General features: G+C 42.4%; 1 protein-coding gene across 1 annotated transcript in view; it reads left to right on the forward strand.

Annotated features, from left to right (window-relative positions):
* The window catches only part of CSMD1 (CUB and Sushi multiple domains 1), a 1,672,960-nt gene that overhangs the window by 1,313,173 nt on the left and 338,144 nt on the right, over positions 1-21,643 (forward strand). Inside the window, exons 24-25 of the mRNA XM_047092364.1 lie at positions 9,150-9,319; positions 13,685-13,841. Coding sequence (XP_046948320.1) covers positions 9,150-9,319; positions 13,685-13,841 — 327 coding nt within the window. The remainder of the gene's footprint in view (positions 1-9,149; positions 9,320-13,684; positions 13,842-21,643) is intronic.

Genomic DNA, 21,643 nt, shown 5'->3' on the forward strand with positions numbered 1-21,643 from the left:
TTGCCTAGAATCCGTGTTCCCCAAATTGACAATTTCTGAATGAGATAGTTTAAGATCTGGAAGAAACTCCCAACCCAATGAAACCAAAGCTTTGTCCCACACATGTAACGTTAAGTCTCCTGATTGGTCGACTCTGTTGATTATAGTATGCCATTTGCTGTGAGCCTGTTTTATTTAGATTCATTATCTGTACACTGTCCCTCTTGTTTTTTGGGTGTTGACATTGTTACCTAAAATATAAACCAAGAACCCATAGTTAACATCCATCATCCCTAGTTCCAGAGCCCGCACCGCTCCAAGCTCTTTACATGTGTTGCCTCGTTTCACTTCCAAGAATTAATGAAGTGATGTGACTGTCACTTCTGCTGTACAGATGAGGACACCGAGACACAAAGGGTCTCGGACCTTGGCCCACAGTCACGTGCTTACGATGTTGGAACGCAGGGCACCCGAAACCACACTTCTCACCGTGGCCCTGCACTGTCACAGCACCCAGGGGCCTGGGTGTGCCCTTTCTTTATTTAGCCTCTTGTGTTTTGCCTGGTGTTTCCTGAATTTCCCTCCAGCCCACCTGGGTGCAAAGTTCCTTTAGACAAAATGTGACTGTTGGTAGCCGACCCCCAGCTGACCCAGGAGGCCTCGGGAACTCCTTGGTATTTCTCCTTTTCTCTCCTTCTCCACGTCTAATTAGTGGCCCGTTTTGAAGATTCGGTGTCCCACCTAGTTCTCAGCTCAGGCTCTCCCGCCCGCTGTGTCTGCCCGGCCCTGGGGAGCTTCTCCCAGGCTGCAGGACGGAGCTCCCTGAGTGATCGATCTAATCCAAGCCCCGTCAGGGTGCCCCCTTAGGAGAACCTGTTAGCCCCCAGCGGTGACTCTGGTGGCACACGAGGCCCATTATTTGTTGGCCCGACTTTCCACCTTCTTGCACGACTCAGCCACGTACTGAAGCATCAGCAGGGGAAGCCCGTGCAGGCCCCTGGTCACCCCGGCTCTCCTTCCCTCTGTGTCTTTGTCGGTGCTGTTCCCTCACGTCCCTGTGCTCACCCTGCTTTTCTGTCCGGCTGACTCTGCCCCATCGTTTTGAACTCAGTTTACGCGTGAGCTGTCTCTACCCCGTCACCTGCTGGCTGGTGGGCCCTCCGTGATAATAGCTCCATTCTGTGGAAGTTGCCTTAACGTTTCTGCCTCCCATGAGGCTATTTCTTAACACTGGGGGCTACCTGATCCCTAAAATCCAGCTGTGCGCCTTATTCAATAGATGCTTGTCAAAGTTTGCTTCCCTCCAAAGCTTTTCTCTTGATGTCAACATTTGGATTCATTAACACTCTGTGCCTGTGTTCCTTCTTTTAAAATCACGGAAATAAGGGGCACCTGGGTGGCTCAAGTTAGTTACGAGCCGACTTCGGCTCAGGTCAGGATCTCGCAGTTCGTGAGTTCGAGCCCCTCGTAGGGCTCTGTGCTCAGCGCCTCCAGCTCAGAGCCTGGAGCCTGCTTCCCATTCTGTTCTCCCTCTCTCTTTCTCTGTCCCTTCCCCACTTGTGCTCGGTCTCTCTCTGTCTCTCAAAAATAAGCACTAAAAAAATTTGTAAAAATAAAATCACAGAAAGAAGAGTGATCGATTCATAGTTGCAAATCCAGAAATTGCGAATCCATTCCAAAGATCACAAGTGACATCAGAAGAAAGTCAACTGAATTATGAGCATGCTAGTTTGTTTTCATCCAGTAAACACCTCATCTTAAACAGAATTTCTAGTGAACACCTAAACTAAGAGCTGTTTTTCTCTTTTATCAGTTCACTTGTAAATGAAAGAGAAATGATCATTTTATTTGCACTTTTTCATCGTAGGGCTATTTCAACCTAATTATTTAGAGTACTAGAAATAATATCATTGTGTACTCCATGATTTGTGACGAAATGTGCAAGCCCTCTCTGTGCCACCTTTTCATTCGCATTACATTTTACGCATATCATTCAATATGTTTTTTTATTGCCAAGTTAAAAAAAAAAAAAAAAAGGAGCCCAAACTGGTTTAAGTAAAAGGGATGGTTTACTGACAGTATAACTAAATAAGTTGGGACGACTTCAGGTGGACGGGTTAGATCAGATGTAATCAGGGACCTGATGCCTTGTTTTCTCATCTCTCCTGTCCTCTCCCCGCCTGAGTGCTGGCTTTATCCTCAGGCTCCACAACCCAAGGGAAGACATTAGGCCACCCCCTGCCTTCCCCCGGGGACCTCCTCAGACGGCTCTCAAGTCTGCACACACTGTGGAATCTCAGGGTCGCGCTTTCGCGGAGGCAATCCCTTTCTGTGGGGTCGCTGGGTTGCCTCTGATTGGCCCAAGTAGAGAGTCACGTGCCCACTCCTGACCACTCAGGGACCAGGACAGCTCTGGTTGTATTGGAATGCTTGGAGGCCAGTCTGCACAGGTGTTGAAGAATCAGCAAAAGTATTAAAAAACATACTTCATGGTATTTGAGATGTCTTGTGACATCTTGTTGGGAAAAAAAAAAAAACAAAAAGAAAACCCAACAGGAGCGGAGTTAGAGAGCAGACATGAAGAGTGTCCAGTAGAGTTCTCTAAACTAATATGGCATCACTGAACACACAGGGTTTGAACACACGATTTTTTTCAGGCCGAGTATGATAAGCCTCTATATCTACATCAGATTAATTACCAAATAATATCTGCCGAGAGAATTAAAAGAAAACTCAGTGAAAGCAAGAGTTATCTTGTTGTTGAATATCTTCATTAATTCCATTTATTGGACAAACTACAATGCCCGTGGATGGAATAAAATAGTTAAAAAAAAAAAAGTCAACACTATTAGCCTCAGTTGTTTAATGGATTACAAATATTTTGGAGAAGCGTGGTAAAACAAAATAGGTTGCCTGTATTTTGAGAAATTGAACTCAGCTTTAAATCTTTTGAACAATTCTGTCTAAACAATTCTATCTATCCCTATGCTGACCAGTCTGTTGCTTCCATTTATTTCTTGAATTTTTGGTTTAAAATTTCTTTTTTTAAATTTTTTTAATTCTTTATTTATTTTATATATTTTTTAATGTTTATTTATTTTTGAGAGAGAGACAGAGCATGAGTAGAGGAGGGCAGAAAGAGAGGGAGACACAGAGTCTGAAGCAGGTTCCAGGCTCTGACCTGTCAGCACAGATCCCGATGCGGGGCTCAAACCCACAAACCTTGTGATCATCACCCGAGGCTGAAGTGGGAGGCTTAACCGACTGAGCCACCCAGGCGCCCCGTGGGTTTAAAATTTCTGAAACAAAATTAAAACCTGAAACTAATCTCTGAATTTAATTGAATCTTAAAGGGTAACTCAATAATAGCATTAAATTAAGGAAATAAAGGTCCGTAGAATAATAAATAGATTAAAAGTAGAATCAGCATTTTATTCAATTCTTCTATATTCTTTATGAGTAAAAATAAGATTGCACATTTTAAATAATTTGGCTTTATATATAGAGTACATATGTGCAGAGATGCTGATATACAATATAGACTTCGTGTGTATATATATGTTAATTAATTTAAAATAATCAATTTACAAATTCACAATGGTCTCAAAGGCCCCACTGCAATTTCCACAAAATTTTAATCACTGCCACCAAACACTTTCGCATGTTGTCACTTTGTTCAGGAAAGTCCCTGTTGGGGGGTGGGGGGGTTGCGTGCAGGCTCAGTGTTACTTCGGGGAAAAGCTCTTTGGCCAAGATTTTGCTTGAATCAGGTTTATGATGTGCGCACAGAGTATCTGGGCACAGCCAGGGGCCTTGGAAGTCAGCCTCCAGAGCCCTGAGGAGTAAATGCCTGTCCTTTAAGCCCCAGGTTGGGGGTGTTTGGTGATGGCAGCCTGAGCTGAATGAGGGTGGCTTCACAGGTAGGTACTGTTGAAGGAAGAATTTATGGGAAATCAATTGGCTCCTTTCTATTAAGTTAATTTAATTTTAATTACTTCATTTCCATTAAGAAACTCTAAATGACAATCCAATTTTAATTACAATTTCAGTGGGTTCTTTAGAAAAAGAACAAATGATTCATCTTAAGGAAAATTATATCCATTCATCTTAAAGCAATTGTAAATGGATTATTGAAAGAACTTAAAATTGATACATTTAATTGCTTTGGTAATAGAGGTTTACAATGGATATTTTCAGTCAAGTTCAAAGAATTTTTGAAACTCCGATGACTTAAAGTGTGTAATTTTCTGCGCACTTGCTTTTTACTGTTAGTGTCTTATTTTCTTTATTTCCTATGGGATAGAGTCCCAGGCTTTAGTGGGCAGAGTGTTACTATATTTTATTTGTTCTGCCATTACTTCTTTGGTTTTCCTTGGTGTTCCTCTGGACTAATAATTCCGGAATTTGCTTCACAAACCCATTGTCACACCATTGCACCCTTTTTGTTTTCTTTGAGAGTCTTCAAGATTCTTTGCTTTCTCTTAGGGCATTTCCTCTTCTCCGAACACCCTTTGTCTGGACACCTGTGTGCTCCAAACTTTTAGGGACCTTGCACCTTGGTTTAGTGAAGCCCACACGTTCCCCGAGGTCTGGCCAAGTCTCCCTGCAGCCACATTTCCTATGGTTCTCTGATGACCGCCAACCTCAGTCACGTCCCTGAAGCCACATAAGCAGCCTTTGTGTCTCACACCGGCCTGTCCCCGTGTCCCACTGCAGCATCCCCGACGTAGGTCTCTCGCTAGACCCCGGGTGTCGCCAAACCTGCTAGCACCAAGTTGAGTGATGAACCAAGGCGTCGAGATAAAATGGCAAATCGCGTCCAGCCTTTGAGATGTCGTATTTTCTTACCGCTTTTGACACAGAATCGGAAAACGATAGCAACAGCCACACGTGCTCTCTGGAATGGTGTCAGCCCAACCGGACAACTGTTTTAAAATTGAGGACAGGTGTAAAGGTCACGATTTAAGAGGAAAAAAAGTAATGACGTGGTAATCTGCGTGAAAGTCTTTGAAGAATATAAAGGCATACAAATATAAATAAAGTAGTTGATGTGCCTAGTATGGAACTGTATGATACAAAACACTGTACTGAAGTAGATTTTTTTAAAAACAATCAACATACCAAGCTCGTATATTCTACAAGCAATTTCATACTCTTGGAGAAAAATGCACATGAAAGACTCCTTAAGCATCGCACCACGTTAGAAGAACGAAATTCCATCCTTGTACATGTAAACGTATCGGTCATGTTTGCTGAGATTCAGTTGTGTATGAAATAAATGAGTTACTGCTGAATGTTCACTTAGAGATTTTACCGTGTCTCAGCCCGAGAGACAGTGGCTCTGACACCAGTGGGACTTTATTGTGAAGGGGGGAGCAGGTACCTCTCACTTGCAGGAGGTCCGTTTCTGCAAGTTAAAGGAACAAATCGTCTGTGTACAAAGGGTTACGAGTTACGACGGGCCAAGCGATTGCCCACACCTATTATTTCTATATAGTGCACTTAATTAGCACCACTTACCATGTGTCTGCCTTAAAGTGAAATCCCAGGATCCAAATCCTAATAAAAAGAGATGTAAAATTACGTCTTTAGATTTAACAGTTTTTTTTTCCTTCCCACATATCCAAAGGCCAGAGTCTTCTCTCTAGTTCTCCCTTTTTGCTGTATTATGAGAAATAAGTATATGGTTGGTGTCTTAAATGCTAATGTGAAAACAAATACTATCTCCAGTTCACTGGTGACCTGTCCCAAACAAAAGTCCTCGAAAGGATACACCCATATAAAGCAAACCCATACTATCTTAGTTTCATTGTTTTTCATAATCAATAATATTGTGAGTTATTCACTAAGATGTGTATTCATCACTAGTTAGGATACAAAGGGACACAACTCCATTCCTAAGTGTGTAGAGTTTATATCAACTCAATAACTGATCTGTACTAGTTTTGTGACCTTGGGAAAAGCCCTTGGTTTTTCAGCTATTCTGTTTCAGTGTCCTCACCTGTGAAATGTGGTTCATTGACCTATTTGATAAGGTTACTGAGAAGTAACAGGGATCTCTGCGTGTAAAGAACTTAGAAACGCATCTGACACACAATTACCAGAATTTACGTATCAGCCTTGTCATGATTGTCACTTTTGAAAAATGACACCTCTGGCTGGTTCTGGAAGATTCTCCTCGTGACAGATGTGTGAAGGAGAAGAAAAGAATAGAAGCGCAGTGGCGTGAAGACCAAAGAAAGAAATCCCAACCACGGTGAAAACGAGAGAACAAAACCCATTCTCCACAAACGCCGAACCACAGATACAGACGGAGGACGAACGTGAACATGGCCGAGCCCCCGCCTTTGGGAGGGGGTAGTGCTTTCCTCAGGGGTGGGCTCATGGATGAAACCCATCAGAGTTGATTCTCCTTGGCTCTGCTTTCCTCACAGAGTGCCCCCTGAAGACACCTTCGGACTTGTCATACGTGTTTTCATAGCTCCCGAGAGAGGCAAGGCTCGCATTCCACACTTGGGTTCAAGATGCGTAGACTTACCACTGTGTTCAATTAATTACCCCTTATGCGTTCCAACCCTCCCTCCATCCTCTTGACCTCATTCAGTCAAGAAAGAAGACCACGGCCTCTCCTGATGACCAGATGGTGACTAGAGGGAGGGCCAGGACCCTCATTATCCCTTTCACCTCCAGCCCACCTCTAGGGAGGTTTGACTCAAGAGCGCCTGTACTTTACTGTGACTTGTAATGCACACAGTCAATAATAGACTTGACATGTTCAGATGTACGGTAAACCCACATACACACAGCCAGTTATTATAGCCATACAAATCCTTCTTCCAATGTTTTCCTTGACTAAAAATAACCTATTTGCTACAGTATCAGTATTTTTTACATCTTCCATTGCAAGACTTCTTTCCAAACTCATAAGGTAATGGATAAAAAGGACTTAAATTTCATTTTTGAATGGTTCACTTTATTGATCACTGTCAAATTCAATTTTAAATAAAAACCCCTAATATTTGTGACTAGGTTTTTGAGTCCAGCTATCAGAATTCAGTTGAGTTTTTTTAAAGATTTTTTTTCCACCCTGATATCTTTAACAAGTTTGAACCCCCCACTGCTCTATCCATAGAGCAGCCAAAGGCAATATTCTACCTTGCTGTTTTGATATTCTTTCCATTTATCCTGGTTTTTATGTTTTAAGATGTCCTATTTCTCTAGGAGAGAAAAAAAAAGGCAGAAAACGTATAAGAATGTCCATGAGTTATTATTTCCCAAGGGGGTTACTTACCTAAAATGTTTGTTGCATTTAATGTATAAATTGATTGATGTATGTCTTCAATCTGAGCTGGCCTAAGAATCAGTAGATTGCTAACACGGAAAGACTGTTCAAAAGGCAGATATCCAGCTTGAGAGACACATCACTTGCCTGTCTCCCATATATTTTTGTAGTCTTTAGAAAATATTTTAAAAGATGATTATGATTAAAAACCATGATTACATATAAATATGATAATAGAAATATATATCTGTGGTTTTAAAATAATATTACGAAGCTCCATTGCCATTTTGGTGGCTCACCCAACTCCTTGTGTTTATTTCTCAAAACGTTCCCCCCTGTTCCTGAGCAAAGCCTGCCTTTAAGTCTTCACTTAAGAGTACATGAGGGTTGTGGGGTACCTGGGGGGCTCAGTCGGTTAAGCTTCTGACTTCAGCTCAGGTCATGATCTCATGGTTCATGGGTTTGAGCCCCGTGTGGGGCTCTGTGCTGACAGCTCAGAGCCTGGAGCCTGCTTTGGATTCTGTCTCTCCCTCTCTGCCTGCCCACCTTCTCTCTCTCTCTCTCTGTCTCTGTCTCTGTCTCTCTCTCTCTCTCTCTCTCAAATAAATAAACCTTAAATTACAAAAAAAAAAAAAAAAAGACTACATAAGGATTAGGTGAGCCCAAGTTCTTGTGTGTGGATGTTCTCCCAGCCCTTCTACATGGGGACATTATGAGATCCAAGTGCACAAATCATTACGAGCTGATCTTAATTCTGTAGCAATTTTCTGGCAAAGAGGCTCGGGATCATGGCTACAAGTGTAGGTGATGTTCTTAATTGTGAGAGGAAGGTCACAATTAATGAAAATGGGCACGCACAACATGTCCGCCAAAGTTACAGAACATGGCACAACACTGCACACTGTGAGTCCCTCTCCCTCATCCTCACCCCCACTAAAATGGTGCATTTCCCTGATTGTCACTTTCCAACTCAACCATTGTTCTTCAGACTCATACTTATTTTGTTGAGTTTTTAAAAATCACTGCACTTGCCACACAGTGTGGCCAATAAATTATTTGGTGCAGAATCCGGTGGGGCTCTCTTGTGACACACACACACACACACGGCACCTCTATTGTTTTGTGGTGATTTGGGACTTACAGGGTTTTAAAGCTGTGGTCTTTCGGCTAACCGTTTGTTTTTAAGGTGAGCTGAGAGGTTAAGTGACTCTGTCTGAGTTGACATAATGTGAAGACCAAATTTATTTTTATTTTTTACCCTGATTAAATACTCTTTTATGCAAATTTGGATCTAGAAGTGAATTACCTCTGCTTTCTTCAGGAGAAGGGCAGAAGAAAATAACATTGACCTCCACTGAATGTTCTTTTGTCCCGAGATGGAACACAGACAGGCTCGGTGCTGTGACACTGGTGGGGCTGCTGAGTGGTTTTATTTATCTTTAGATCCCCTTTAAATGTGTTCAGGTCGATGCCACAAAATATCAATGTAAGTACCACAGAGCTGTCACAGTGGCATTGGCAGGGACGTTTCGTGAAGTACAAATGAGGCCTGGGGAGGGATATGACTGCTCTGTGACACAGCCAGTGTCCTCGGGTGTAGCGATTTTGTTCGAGATCTCTTTGTGCTTCTGTGGAGTAAGAGGTACTCTGAAAACAGATAAGAAATCTTGAAAATGAATGAATAGAGACTATTTCCTGTCCAGCTGGTAAACAGTAAAAAAAAAAAAAACAAAACAAAACAAAAAAAAAACAATCTATAAAAACAATATGTTAATTAGAAACATGCATTGAGAGAGGAGAGGGCCGTCATGATTGTAGAATTTTTATGTGTTAAAATCAGTAATTCCACTTTTCAATTCTTTCTTTTTTAATGTCCTATCTATTTTAGCTGAATGCGGAGCAAGTGTCAGAGGAAATGAAGGAACATTGTTGTCCCCAAATTTCCCATCAAATTACGATAATAACCACGAGTGTATCTATAAGATAGAAACAGAAGCTGGCAAGGGGATCCATCTCAGAGCACGGACCTTCCAGCTGTTTGAAGGAGACATTCTGAAGGTAAGAAGAATCTTCTGTTGAGTCCGTCTCTTCTCAAGGCGCAAATTAAATATCTGTCCATCTACACACACACACACACACATATTTAGATGGACATATCTTTTCCAACTTACTTAGCCAATTGGTTTGAGAAGGGGGAAGGTAGCCATGTTCCTCAGTGGCGTGAGTGTAGACTGTGATCTATCTTAGTCTGCAGTCTTGGATCTAACATCCGTTGTGTGTCTTGGGCAGATTATTCAGCATTTTTGAGGTTTAGCTTCCTTATGTGTGAAAACACATGATGATGCCCATCTTCGAGGGATGTTTTGAGATTTAAGTAATACACTGTCGGTGGATGTGTCCAGGATTGCGCTGAGCACGCGTGATTATTAAAGCTAGTGGGCCCCCAAAGCCACGCTTTGAATAGCCATTCTCGATGACTAGATGTGGTCCCAACATTGAGAGTGAGAAAGACTTTGATGTGCTAGTGGAAGCAAGCCCAGCCGCTATCACCAGACCATAGAGCAGAGCTCATGTGGAGAGGCCATACCAGACAAGACAGAATTTCAGTGGGCGAGTCTGAGCTGTGTTCATGGGACTCAGGGACATTCTTGGAATAGGACCAGAAACTAGGGTTCTGTGCGTCAGACAATACAGGGCACCAGAGCCTCGGGGAAATGCTCTGGGGTGCGGGACCCAGCACACCACCCCCCTGTAGGTGGACTCCAGGAAAAACAAAAAACAAAAAACCCCAGCAGAAATGGATTCCAGGAAAAGTCAAGGCTTGCACTGGTCTATGAGACCCAGCTCTAGCTGGAAATGCCGCCATCATCCCTAATGTTTCCACTGCAATTCCCACCTCTCCTGTAACTCTTCGAGGATCTAGGGGCCAGGGAGGGCCATCTGGAGAGCGAGGGCATGCAAAGAGGGGGATCAGACTAATGGCGGACACCACCCAACCCGTCTCCCTGCTCGGTCCAGTGAGGAGTGAGCACCCGGTCCAGGGGACACAGCTCATTTGTGGCAGGAGGGAGACCTCTCTCTTCTCATTCCTTGTGAAGTTCTAGGGTTTTCCAGTGACATTTACATCTACATGGACTCACACATTGACGCATCTCACATTCAGGAGAATCCACACGCCCTGAGCTGCCAACACCGGGAAAAGATGCAGAGAGCCAGTCGAGAGGGAACCATCACTGACTTCCCGGTTGTCATCCATTTGCACACGGTTAAAGAGGGGTCCCTCCAGGATCCCCACCCTGACCTCATTAGCTGTTATGTTCACACTTCAGAGGCACTGAAAGCCTAAAGTGCCTTACTCCCTCCTAAGTCCGGCCTTGACTATTTCAATGTCATTGTTGAGAAGACCAGGTTTATTGTCATTGTTCTTCTATTGTAATAGTCTTTCAAAACCTCATGCTGACATCATGAAGCTCTGTCATTAAGAAGTGATTTTCAGGCAGGAAACTAATATGTTCTCACCGATGTAAAAAAAAAAAAAAATTAAAGTTGCGTCGTAAGGAACCATTTTCTGAATTCTCTGATAACCTCAAATTTAGAAGTCAGTAAGCCTTCAGAGAAAACTTGTAAGTAACAATTAACCATGCTTGGGTGTAGGTGAGTGATTAGAGATACCGCATAAAATGTACACTGATAAATATTATTGGCGCAGAAGAAGTGAATGATGTTCATTTGTGATTGCACGTAGTTTAAAGTTGTTGATTTTAACAAAAAGCAAATAAAAAATCATGCTTACCTCACTTAATTGCAGAGAAAGTGTCAGTCATCTGAAATGCCTGCATGTTTTGCAAGCATGTCTTTTTTTATTGGCTATGCTAATACATATCTCCTTGTCAAAAACTTTTCAAGTGGGATTCTCCTATTTTTAGCTTTAAATGCTATTCACGTCATTCCTTCGTACATAGTAGGATCCAGTGAGAAAGACCAAAGTTTTGTGCATGGATTTCCACGTATAAAAACATGTTTTCTCACATCAAATGGGAAAAATAAAACGTGTAAGAGAAATAGAGCTTGAAAGAGATGTCATGAAAGGAATATATATGGAACGCAGAGTTCATTTTGGAAACGGACCTCTGGGTATAGTCTGTAAAACTGGGAAACGCCCCCTCCCCTCAGCACCCCCCACCCTGCCGCTCAGGATGCCGCGTGAGGTCTCCTAACCGGCGGCCACCTGCTCACTCGGCCGTCCCGCTCTGGGCGGAGGGCATGGGTTAAATTCAAAATCAGAGGGCCATTTGTGCTGCACAGAGTTCAGCCTTGTAGTCACAGGACCCGGGGAGCCTTTCTCCGGTGCCAAAAAGGAACACCTGGGTCCTGGCAGCAGCTAGACGAGGGCGTGTGACCGAGGGGTGTTATGCTGAACTGCTGTGGCTTGCTCCTAATTTCAGTGGAATTAAAAATCACGTCTTCTGACTTCTGATACCGTCTCGGTGGTCGTCTGTGGTCCGCAGGAAACTTGAATCCAGATTTGTAACTTGAGGGAGCTGACAGGGTGATGCTCCGCGTGGTGCGTGGCTTCTTCCTCCTCACCTGCCAGGCTCTGCCAAGCGCAGAGCTCATTGCCTGCGGTGTAGACAGGACAGAATCATGGGCTGGGAGAAGCCCATAATTCAGCGTTGCGATGATTCATTTTGAGTGGTTGTAGCTTTGAGGATCCCGGGAGCTGGGTGCTGTCCAGATGATCTAGTTGATCTGTGGGAAGCGTCCCGTCAAGGCCAGTGGAGGTGACTATTGATAGTGCTCCGGAACTCTCAGGATCGAGCTTCCGTGACGGTTTCCTTACTTCTGTGCCCCTCATCTCTATGGGTTTCTGTAACTTACAGAGAATCGTGTGGTATATATGCTGTGAGACGAGACCTTTCTCGCAAGGTCTGGGCATCTTCTTTCTGACCCAGATTCCTCTGGACTTAAAACTCGTTACGCTCTGGTGTCACAGACACACCATGTCTGATGAATGCACATGTTGAGTCGAGAGATGATTTTTCCACGATAGCCTCTTACTGGCTTTTAGTGAGGCGTTGTAGGGTATTTGATTCTACTCCTCTCACACATACTTATCTAATTGGAAAGGAGTAAAATAATGAGCCATAAAATTAATTTTCCCAAATGTGCTCTTATCTTTTAGGAGTGTGTATACATGTGTAAGTCTGTCAAGCAAGGTATACATTCTGTACGCTTATTAGAAGGGAGTTGAGAGAAGAAAAGTAAGAATTAATCCATGTGAGAAGGAAAATAGTGGGCAAGTGAACAGACATTGGACAAATCTACTGAGGACTTTCATGGCCTTTATTTGATTAAGATTTTTTTTTAATCAAGAGAAACTGGATGTTTTCCAATGTAATACACATTCATTCTTTCTTCCTTAAAACCCTTATCCATACCAGTGGCTCCTTGCTGTGAGCCATTCCAGTAGTTCAAAGGGGCAGACAGATCATCCTTTGCCACTGTGCATTCTGTTCTGGACACTTTGCTAGGGCTGTTGGGGGGCCTCAGCAGTCGGTCATTCCTGAATGCAAGTCCGGTCTATTCTGCCATCAGCATAAAAGGTTCCTGCGAGCTATCCCACATGCCTGTGCCCTAAATTGTTTGACCCAGTCCCCACTTGGGAAATGTGACTGGCACTCATCCACGCCCAGGGTGGTCTCCCCCAGTGAAAGTCGGGGACGCAACCCCGAATGCCCCCTCTCCCTCACCTCGAACATCTACACAAAACCAAACGTGCCTACTTGCCTTCCAAATATTCCTTTTAAACACCCATGCTTCACGACCACCTAGGAAGGTAAAGTCAAATACAAGGTGTTCTAGAGGAAGACAGCACGTGTCTCTGATGTCATTACATGATGGGATTCTTTTATCACAACTAATTCAAGACTAAAGTCCCCTCAACCTCAAAGGCTGCAAAATGTGACAAGATTTCCACATCTTGTCTTGTATTACATTCAGGTAGGAGGGATGTCCAAATACTTGCATGATAGGTCACAGACGACGCCATGGCTAAAATTGTGTACGCCCCTTCAATCTTGGGAAGTGCATTCTGAGGGAGGTGGAGAAAGGTAAATAATGGAACTTGGAAATGCAAATAAAGATGTATTTAATTTTAAGTAAACAAGGGAAGGACTCCCAAAGTGATTCATGTAGAATGAGCTGACCACAGATGGAATCTCGTGTCTTTCGTGTTGATGGTAATGATACAACCTAAAGAAACAAGACTGCTTCGCAGGGTTAAACATTCAACTTTCAGTAAACTGTATATGTTTTTCAAGTACTGCACGAGGTCACGTGTTTGAAGATTTGAATGTCATGTTAAAATTCCTAACGTGCAATAGAATTAAGTAACCGGGGATTCACGCTGTGACTTCTGTTTAGGTGTATGATGGAAAAGACAGTTCATCGCGTCCGTTGGGGTCCTTCACTAAGAATGAGCTCATGGGGCTGGTCCTCAACAGCACTTCCAATCACCTGTGGCTGGAATTCAACACCAACGGCTCTGAAACCGACCAGGGTTTCCAGCTCACCTATACGAGTAAGTAGCATATGATGTCATCATTTCAGGTTTGTTTGTTTTTTTAAATCTCGGGGTTCATCTAATACCTAGCTGATGATTTTTTTTTTTTTTTTGCTTAGCTAATACATTTTAAATACTGATTTTTTTCTCTGGTCTCCCTACCGTGTTCTGAATTAATATTTAATTCTTAATTTAGATACATTGCCAGAAGTGATAGTTTGAAATTTATTTTCTTAGATGCATTAATATTTTCATAAGAAAATGACTGTACCTGAAAAGAAACTATCATGACTTTTAAGAGCTTCTGAGCTTAATAAATTCTGATTATAATATAGTATGCATTGACAAAAATTCATATTTGTACATATGAAAGATTTAGAATGAATGATGTAATTAATAGCAATAACTTTGAATGTCTACCCTACGTCAGTACTTTACTATTATATCTACATATATAAATATTAGAATCTATATATTACAGAATGTCAGTTACATGTGTGTAATTTAGTCACATATACTACATATAAATGTCATGAAATAAAACAACCCCACGTACTAATCTCTTTCTTAGCACCACTAATGTCCTAATAAGAAAACTAAACACAAAGAATTTCAGGATTTGCTGTGAAGATACCAGGTGTATGGGCTGGTGGAGTCAGGCTGTGATCACAGACCTACAGTTTTACACAGAGTCCTGTTGTGCCCCCTGATTAATGTCAATCAAAGTACAAAAAATATTTTTTTAATGGTTATTTATTTTTGAGAGAGAGAGAGAGAGAGAGAGACACAGAATCTGAAGCAGGTTCCAGGCTCCGAGCTGTCAACACAGAGCCCGACATGGGGCTGGAACTCACAGACTGTGAGATCATGACCTAAGCTGAAGTCGGACGCTCAACCGGCTGAGGCACGCAGGGGCCCCCCAAAAATATTTTTAAAGATGAAAACGAAGAAGAGAAAGAAGTATATAAAATAAAGAAGGAAAAGAGACTGTGCTTTCTAAAAGAGTTATTTGCAGTATGATCACTGTTATTTCCACCACTTATACTTCCAAACAAGTAAGGTAAAACATGAGCTACTTGGTGTGGATAAATCGTGAAAATTAAGTAATCAATGAAATGTACCAGATAGTCCAATCTTTCACTAATCTGCTGATTAAAAATCTTTATTACACCAAAAGCCATGCCAAAAAATATAAAATTTTGGATTTTTTAGCATGAAAGTGTGTTAGTGGTCATCAAGATTGATTTCTTTATTTGACAGATAAGCAAATGAAGTCCTGGAAATGATGATAATTATCCCAGACACAGAACTAATCCAGGTGCCTCAAAGGAAGATTAATTGCCTAAAATCCCCCTTGGTGGGCAAAATTACAGGGAAAGGCCTGCAAGACTTGGTGAGCAAACACAGAAGTAGAGTGGCTGACACTAGAAAGCCAATTGTTCGTTATCATGAAAATAACCATTTACGAGATTCAGTAAACAGCAAGTATATTAATCATATTGCATGCACAATAAATTAGTAGCAGGGGCATTATAAGACCAATTCACAATTATAGTTTTTTGTTACTAGAGTTTGACTCTTCAGAATGTCCCTCTGAAGCAGGTTTCAAAGGCTTCTTGTAAAGCCCTTTGGCTTTGCTTCAGACTAAGTTGGACACCCTTGCAGCCTCTTTCTTTCTTCCACTTTGGGTTTCCCATCAGTATGTTCATAGATTTTGTTTTATTCCCACTTGCATTCACCCCCACTTCCTAGCTGTTACACGTGTCATGTTAGTCTTAGAGGACGTTGGATACTTGAGAAAGAAAACGGTTGGAGAACTCCCTAGGTAAACCTGAGAGTTTATTGTAAATAAAGGGTATCTGCACGCACCCCTGGCGTGTTCCTCCAGTCCAGTCGTCGCCTCAGCTCGTCTGACAAATGGTGCGTCCCGCTACGGTTCGTCAGCAAGGACAAGAAAGCATTGGGCTGTGTGTTTCCCTGTCTCCCCTGTGCATTTCCGTGTCCTCGATCCTCAGTACCACTCCAAGTGTGGAGGTAACTAAGCTCACGTGCACCCTTCCCCGCCTGCTTCATAGAGAATGTATCTGGTTCTATTTCACGTCGCGCTGCTTTCCCAACCCTAGTTTCTGCTACCTGTTTTCTCTCTACGTGGCCTGGAGTAATTCTTGATTTGTGAACATGTGTTCCTGCATTCTCATGGTTGTGCAGAAGATATCCAGCAGGAAGTGCCTGCCTTTTGGAACTTCAAGCTAACTGGACCTGTCACCAACGATGGGGTCCCTTGACTATTTCCAGAATTCTGACTCCCGCTTACTTCCCAAATTGCAGTTAAGAAGGGCCATCATGTCCTAAAATCACGTGACTGGGCTGAGGTTAGAAGTTGTGGGCTTCATTTGTGTACAATGTCCACCTAGTCACATCAAGAAGGATCGCTTCATTGTGCTATCGTCAGCCTCCGTTAGATGCCGCGTGGCTGGTGTAACCCCACGTTTCTCCATGGTATCCAGCATAGCTTGAGGACCTTTTGCTGCACACCCCCCCCCCCAGCTGTTTCTCTGGGTAACTCTGAGAAACTTGAATCTGTGGATCTGTTTATGGGCACCCTAATCACACAGATTTTTTTTTTCTTTACGTAACAGCACAAACTTTCTTAGTTTCTGAGAAGAAACATTTCAATGATTGGCATTTAGCCCTTAGTATAACCTAGTTGATGGGAATAATTATCTTTTCTGCCTGTTTTCCCTCTTTGCCTTCACCTACAAAAACACAGATGCTCCCTGGGTGCAATTTCCACTTAGGAGGTTGTCCTAGAGCTAGAACACACGGCCAGATGGGAAAACGCATCTGTAATATAGAATTGATGGTGCTGATGGCTATATAATCAAAATAATATTAGCTTCACATTAAAGTTTTAGCTTTAAACACCAAGTAATTAATTAAAAAAAGTCCCAAGCTCCCACACTGTGATCGAATACCAGAATCAAATACTCATCCCTAAAAGATGGCTTGGAAATAATGAATGTTATAAAATGTTTTGAGCAAGTTATTAAAGCTTAAGACTAAGTAAAGACACTTTCAGCTAACTTCAAAAGACTTTTGTAATTGCCTCTTGATAGTTAAGTGCATCACTTAAGGAAACATTCGTATTTAAATGTTTCAGTTCATAATTAATCTGCACACACCAGTGGATCAGAAATGTCAACAGAAAGTAAATATATAGCTTATTAAACACCCTAACGTTTTTGAAGTGGATACAAATAATATTTGAATCTCCTTTAATATCTACAGCATACTCTCGCACACCTGATTTTGCCATCTTGGTAATTTTGTGTCCTGCTAAAGGGCTCCTTTTACTCCTATTCACAAATTAGAAACGGAGTCTCCACATCCTTGAGTGGCTTGCTGAAGCTTTCACATCCGGAAGTGGTCCAGCCAGGACCCCAATGCAGGTCTCTTAACTGAAGCCCAGAACTGAGGATGAGCTGAATTTCACAGCCTTTAGATGGTCCCGCCTTGTTGACTAACACACATATTGTCTGATATTTATACATGTAAAGGCATTGGTGAGGAAGAGAAGTCGGGTATCTTGGGGACAACGTGGGGTAAACGCATTATATTAAGCAGCCGCTGGTTTATGAGTAGTAGGTTAGGGCAATATGCAACTGAAATAAAGTTACCTCTATTACAAAACACTCCTTTTTATTAGAGATTTGTTTATTTTCTTTTTTTAAAGTTTATTTCTTTGTTTTGAGAGGGAGAGAGAGTAGGGGGGACGGAGAAAAAGGGGGGAAGAGAGAGAGAATCTGAAACAGGCTCCATGTTCAGCCCAGAGCCCACCTCGGGGCTCGATCCCAGGAACCATGAGATCACGACTGGAACCGAGATCAAGAGTTGGTTGCTTAACCTACTGAGCCACACAGGCGCCCCTACAGATTTGTTTCTTTTCATAACAAATCATTGTCTTCTAATTCTATAAGTGTGTCAAATGGAAACATGACCCATAAGGTCTTTGAGATCAGGGATCACGGGTGTTCATTTTTTATTATCTTCGGCACCTTGGACAGATGCCTGGTCTGTAAGACAAAAAGCTTAGATTATATATCATTGTTATTTAAGCTGTATTCCAGGAAGCTCTAAGATTCCACAGAGCCCTCTCAGGGCAATAAGAATTTCACCTTATCTAACTTAAGCATTTTTGTTTGCTTTCTCCTGGCGATTGCAAAGTTCTTCAAGTATCAGGAAAAAGTACATTGGCAGTGGATTGCTGTGTTTTCTAAACATTTCAGCAACTACTTTTATAGAAAAGTAGTTCTGGAAATTAAAAAAAAAAATCCTATATTGAATTCAGAATTCTTTAAAAAATATGTTTAACCTCTTTTAGAGTTTCACGACAATGTTCCCAGAATAGTCGCTCTCCAGACCCACTTTACCGCAGGACATATGGGAGGATTTGGATCTGAAACAGGCTTTCTGGATTGTATACTCTTAGTTATTTCAGTAGAGAGAAGCAAACGAGCCCTCTGTGGCAACTCAACAGAAATTCTCTACCTGGGGGTTTTAGTAAAATAACTGTAGTTTGGACACACATCTCTGGGCTGTCTTATTGGATCCATTTTCCGATTAACCAACAACTGTACAGGTATTGCCTATATACTGAATGTTTAGTACTATATTGAGTCAGAGTAGGCAAAGCCAGGCTTCCTGTTATTAATAAATGTCTTACGATAGTCACATGTAGGACTTGTGAAACACAGGTTGATAGAAATGTGACTAAATATTTATATTCTCAACTCTGGAATGGATCTGAAGCTATTGTTGTAGGAGTCAGTTCATGGCCCTGATTCACACTGACTGATAGTTTTGACCCTTACTACATTGTGATTTTTGGCTCTTAGTACATTCTTTTTTATATATTTTTTTTATTTTTCTCCAAATAAACTATAGTCCATTGATGATAGTATGTGATTCTTATATTTTAAGACACACACACACACACACACACACACACAGAATTTTCCAGAAGAATGAGAGATCATTGAAAGCCGGAATCACAGTACAAACCTCCAGAATTTTCTTTCCTTCCTGCTAGATCCCTTTCTTCTTTCCTCTAGATTAAGTTTTAATGCTCGTTCCTGCATACAAGCTGCCTTGCTATCCAGCTTCCTGAAACAGAATTGTCTGCTCTTTCTTATATGTCTCCCAAACCTCTAATAGTTTGTCTGTACACCTTTTGCTTTCACACCAGTAAAATGTGAGGTTCTCAGGAGGCAGAGCCTTACCTTCAGCAACAGCAGGTAACCTCCACAGTCACTTAGTAGGTGACGATCACCTGAGCTGACCTGGGTTGGTGCAGAAGGAGGCAGACTTGAGGGAAATGTGAGGAGATGGACGCGACCTTCGTGCTCATGACATGACGGATATGGGCGTCTGGATAGGATGCAGCGTGTGTGACAAGGAGAAGAGTAAAGGCATTTCCCCAGCTTTATTGGGTTCTCATTGGCAGCATTTTGTAAGTTTAGGGTGGTGAACTGATACATCACAAGTAATGTGAAATGATCCCCACATGAAGGTTAACGCAGCCATCACCGCACGGGGTTCGTGTGTGTGTGTGTGTGTGTGTGTGTGTGTGTGTGTGTGTGTGCTGAGACCTGCCCATTTCTTTTTTTCTTTTCTTTTCCATTTCTAATAGAGATTCTTCTGAGTTTACCTCCGTGACTGAAGGAGAGTCACATGCACAATGCTGTGTTCCCTTCATAACTGATTCCATTTTTTTTTTATCACTGTATTTTGGAAGATCTGTATAAGTTAAATGGCCGTTCTTGAGTATAAAGTCTAGAATCTGATTTTATAAATAATAGAGGTACTCACAGATTTACCAAACACTGTTGGTTGCATGTAAGTGTTGTTATTTTGCAGTTTACTTCAACAGCATTCACCACATCCTCGGTCTCTGTGGCGTGTAGCATAGCCTAGAAAATCATGTCAAAGTGATGTTTCCTTCAATGAGTACTTTGTAAAAGAATTTATAATTGAGCTGCAGCCAAGGTCAGCGTAGAAGAGGTGGGGAAGATAACCAGCTCACACATAAACCCACACTAACACTGGCAGATCTTTCTTCTGTTTCCATTAAGATTAAAATTGTGCCAAGAGCATCTTACTTTGACTCAGGTCATGATCTAGCAGTTTGTGGGTTCGAGCCCCGCGTCGGGCTCCGTGCCGACAGCTCAGAGCCTGGAGCCTGCTTCGGATTCTGTGTCCCCCTCTCTCTCTGCCCCTTCCCTGCTTGCTCTCTCTCTCTCTCTCTCTCTCTCAAAAATAACTAAACATTAAAAAAAAGGCTTATGGAGCACAGGTTTAGTCTCAAATAGCCATTAATCCAACAGATAAAACTGCTGGAAAATGTAATAAGCGTGGTTTGTTCTCCCTACGGTAACTGGTGGGTAATAGTATAATGGTGTTTCGAAGCAATAGGCAGTTATTTTGTGCACTGGTTTTCTACTGCTGTGTAACAAATTACCACAAGCGTTAGAGACCTAAAACACTTCATCACTCACAGTTCCCGGGGGGTGGGGAGACGGGGCCTGGCTCAGTTGGGTCCTCTCAAGGTCTCCCGAGGCCGTGATCCAGTCGGTCTCACCCAAAGCCAGTGTCCCTGCTTCAGTTCCTGTGGCTGTGGGCAGAATTCATTTCCTTCCGGTAGCAGGACAAGGCCAAGCTCCTGGGGTTCTGGGGCACTGCTGGTCTCTCTGACCAGCAGGAGAGGCCTCTGTCTTGGGGGCCCAGGCCTTCTTTGGGGGACTTTCATCCGATCATGTGATCGAGTCAGGTGCACCCAGGATCATCTCCATTTCAACTAACTCAGAATCACCAGATCTGGGGCCTCCATTGGGCTACAGCTTTCTCTCACCTTGCTACAGATCTGGCCCATGCTCTGGAAGGGGAGAGGATTTCGTGGGCATCGGTGTCAGGCACTGGTGGGATCCTGGGGTCACATTCAGGTCTGTCTGTCACAGTTTCCTCTTTAGGAATTTTGTTTTTTAATTCTTTTTCAGATAATTCCGTTTTCAAAAACAGTGTGTTTGTGTGTGTGCACTCACTTGCAGATGTAAGTAGACCTTTAAAAAGAGGAAACAGACAATTTGATTGTTTCCGTGAACTTTTAAATTTCCAGGATATGTTTGGGTTAATAGTTATGGATCTCTAGTTGCAAACAATACAAGTCACAGAGTCACTTTCTGTACTGTCACGGATTCAGTGTTGTTTTTTTTATGATTTTTATTTATTTTACTTATTTATTGAGAGAGAGAGAGAGAGAGAGAGAGAGAGAGAATTGGAAGCAGGCTCCACACTGTCAGCGCAGAGACTGACGTGGGGCTCGATCCCACGAACTGTGGGATCATGACCTGAGCTGAGAGTTGGCCACGTAACTGACTGATCCAGCCAGGTGCCCCTGGGTTTTGGTTTTTAGGCCCCCAAATCTCCAAAGCATGCACCTGTCTGTGACTTTAGTCTGTCTTTCGGGGTCACGAGGGTTAAAGCGACCCCGGTAAAGGATTTGGGTGCAGGTGAATTTCCACAGAAGCCTAGTAGAAGTGTGTGTGGTGCACAGAAGGGTCGAAGGCACAGAGAAAGGAAAAGTAGAACCTGGCTCCAACCACAAAATGTACTTGTCTTACAACTTGCTTAAAAGAAAAAAACAATTAGAAAGCCCTAAACATTTAAGTCTGACAGTTTCTTTTTGTTTTAATCTAAAAATTATCTCTGCATGCTCATATGTTTAAGTCTATTCCCAGAAAAATGAGCCATATACCTCTAACTTC

This window comes from Lynx rufus, unplaced genomic scaffold (assembly GCF_022079265.1).
Source record: "Lynx rufus isolate CCGP_SWC_20201006 ecotype Redwood Valley unplaced genomic scaffold, mLynRuf1.p SCAF_3, whole genome shotgun sequence".
Taxonomy (NCBI): Eukaryota; Metazoa; Chordata; class Mammalia; order Carnivora; family Felidae; genus Lynx; species Lynx rufus.